Source organism: Scyliorhinus canicula, chromosome 8 (genome assembly GCF_902713615.1).
Source record: "Scyliorhinus canicula chromosome 8, sScyCan1.1, whole genome shotgun sequence".
Taxonomy (NCBI): domain Eukaryota; kingdom Metazoa; phylum Chordata; class Chondrichthyes; order Carcharhiniformes; family Scyliorhinidae; genus Scyliorhinus; species Scyliorhinus canicula.
In genome coordinates, this window is record NC_052153.1 from 13740595 (window position 1) to 13742682 (window position 2088).

At 56.4% G+C, this 2088-nt stretch overlaps 1 protein-coding gene across 1 annotated transcript; it reads left to right on the forward strand.

Moving 5' to 3' along the window:
• Positions 1-769: 769 nt before the first annotated feature.
• LOC119970702 (putative nuclease HARBI1) lies at positions 770-1510 on the forward strand (the record flags this gene model as incomplete). The annotated part of the gene is made up of 1 exon (XM_038805754.1): positions 770-1510. A coding segment is annotated over exon 1 (741 nt), but the record flags the coding sequence as incomplete, so codon positions are not given.
• Positions 1511-2088: the final 578 nt, after the last annotated feature.

Sequence of the window (2088 nt, forward strand, 5' to 3'; positions counted from 1 at the left end):
CGTCCCGGTCTTGGGCTGCAACCTTCAGCAAGCGTTCTGGTCACTGGGGGGTTTAGCGGGCTTAGTTCGCGTAGCGAGCGTCGTACTGGCACTTACGGTTCGGCGGCTGGTGCTCAACGGCTGGAGTCAGGATACAGCTTCAAGGTCTTGGTCAGGGCCGGAGCACGGAACAACAGACCGGACAACACGAGGTCCCTGTCTTTTATAGGGATCCCAATGTCCTTCCCTCTTCTTGGGCGGGCTTTAACCTTTGGTTATCTATTGGGTAAATTCCTCATCGATACTGTTTGAATTCCCCAATGCGAGGGGGTCTCCGTGATGGGGGGGGGCGTTTCTTATGCCCTTTTGTTTGGAGGTTTCTGGTGCCTCGATGTCTGGGCCTTGGTTCAAATGTGTCCATTCAGAGTCAAATGTTTCTATTGTGTGGGTGTTCAGGTCTGATTGCCTCATTAGTATGCAAAGCGTTTTGCCATTTGCACCTAACTAAGGTCTTCTCACCTGAGCCCAAACTGGTTTCTGCTACTTGCAGAATGCAAAATGCTCTCTTTGCAGACTGCTGTTCTGGCTAAACTGCCTTCTTCCCTGCAGTCTTAGCGCTTGGCTTACTTTGTAGCTCAGCGTCCATTTTAGGTGGCTACAACATAGACGGAGACGTCTGAGGAGGCCCCGTGTGTACAGATCCCGTTCATCGTTGCTGGAACTCACAGACCGGGCATGCAGGAGGAGACTCCGGATGAGCCCTGAAACCGTGGCACACATATGCAACCTGATGGCTCACCTGGCACCGCGTGGCACTGGGGGAGGACATCCTCTCCCCGTGTCAATCAAGGTTACAGTGGCCCTCAACTTTTACGCCACGGGCTCATTCCAGGCGCCGACTGGGGACCTGTCTGGCATCTCACAGGCATCGGTGCACCGGTGCATCCGGGCAGTGACAGACGCCCTTTATGCCATCGCGGACCGCTACATCCACTTCCCCATGGACCAGGCGAACCAGGATGCCCGGGCCGTGGGGTTCTCTGCCATGGCTGGTTTTCCCATGGTCCAAGGGTTGATCGATGGGATGCACGTAGCCGTGCGGCCACCTGCAGAAGACAGGGCCGTCTTCACAAACAGGAAAGGGACATATTCTGTGAACACCCAAGTGGTCTGCGACCACCGCATGATAATCATGCACGTTTGCGCACGGTTCCCGGGAAGTGTTCATGACTCATACGTGTTGTCGCAGTCGAACATCCCTGGAATGTTCGAGGGACGCCACCGGCGGATGAGGGGCTGGTTGCTGGGAGATAGGGGTTACCCGTTGCGGACGTGGCTGATGACGCCTGTACGGAGGCCACAGACTAACGCAGACAATGGATACAACGATGCCCATGCAGCGACCAGGGGTCTAATTGAGAGGTGCTTCGGGATCCTCAAGTCGCGATTCCGGTGCTTGGACATCTCTGGGTGGGCCCTCCAGTACCCGCCAGATAGGATCGGCCGCATCATTGTGGTGTGTTGTGCCCTGCACAACATCGCCCAGCAGAGGGGTGATGTGCCGCAGCCAGGGGAGGGGGGGAGTGGAGGAGCAGGAGGAAGAGCACCCTCACCCACCCAACACCCTCACTCCCCCCTCACTAACCCTGCACCAAGTCCCAACACCTCACCAACCATTCCCACACCACCTGAAAGTACAACACCCCTCCATTGCACATCCACTGCGACACAATGGGCAGTCATCACACGGTTGCCGATGGAAGCGTGTCTACTGCAGTCCATGGAGGATGATGACGTCACGCACTGCGATGAGCTCCTGGCTCCATTTTGTCGCTCAATGTCTGACCCATGGCCACAGTACCACCAGCCTTCCGGACCATCCCTGCATGCGGCCGTCACACTGCAGCGCATGGTCACATCCTCTGCCCACAGGGATTGAGAGGGCGGGCCAGGTGAAGGGGGGGCACACTCACCTGAGGCCAACATCAGACCCTCCACACACACTGGCACTTAACCTACATGACACCCCCCAAATGCTTCGGACAGAACACAAAGGCAGCCTCTGTAGGTGCGTTAGTGATTTTAATAACAAACAGTTCAAACATGTGC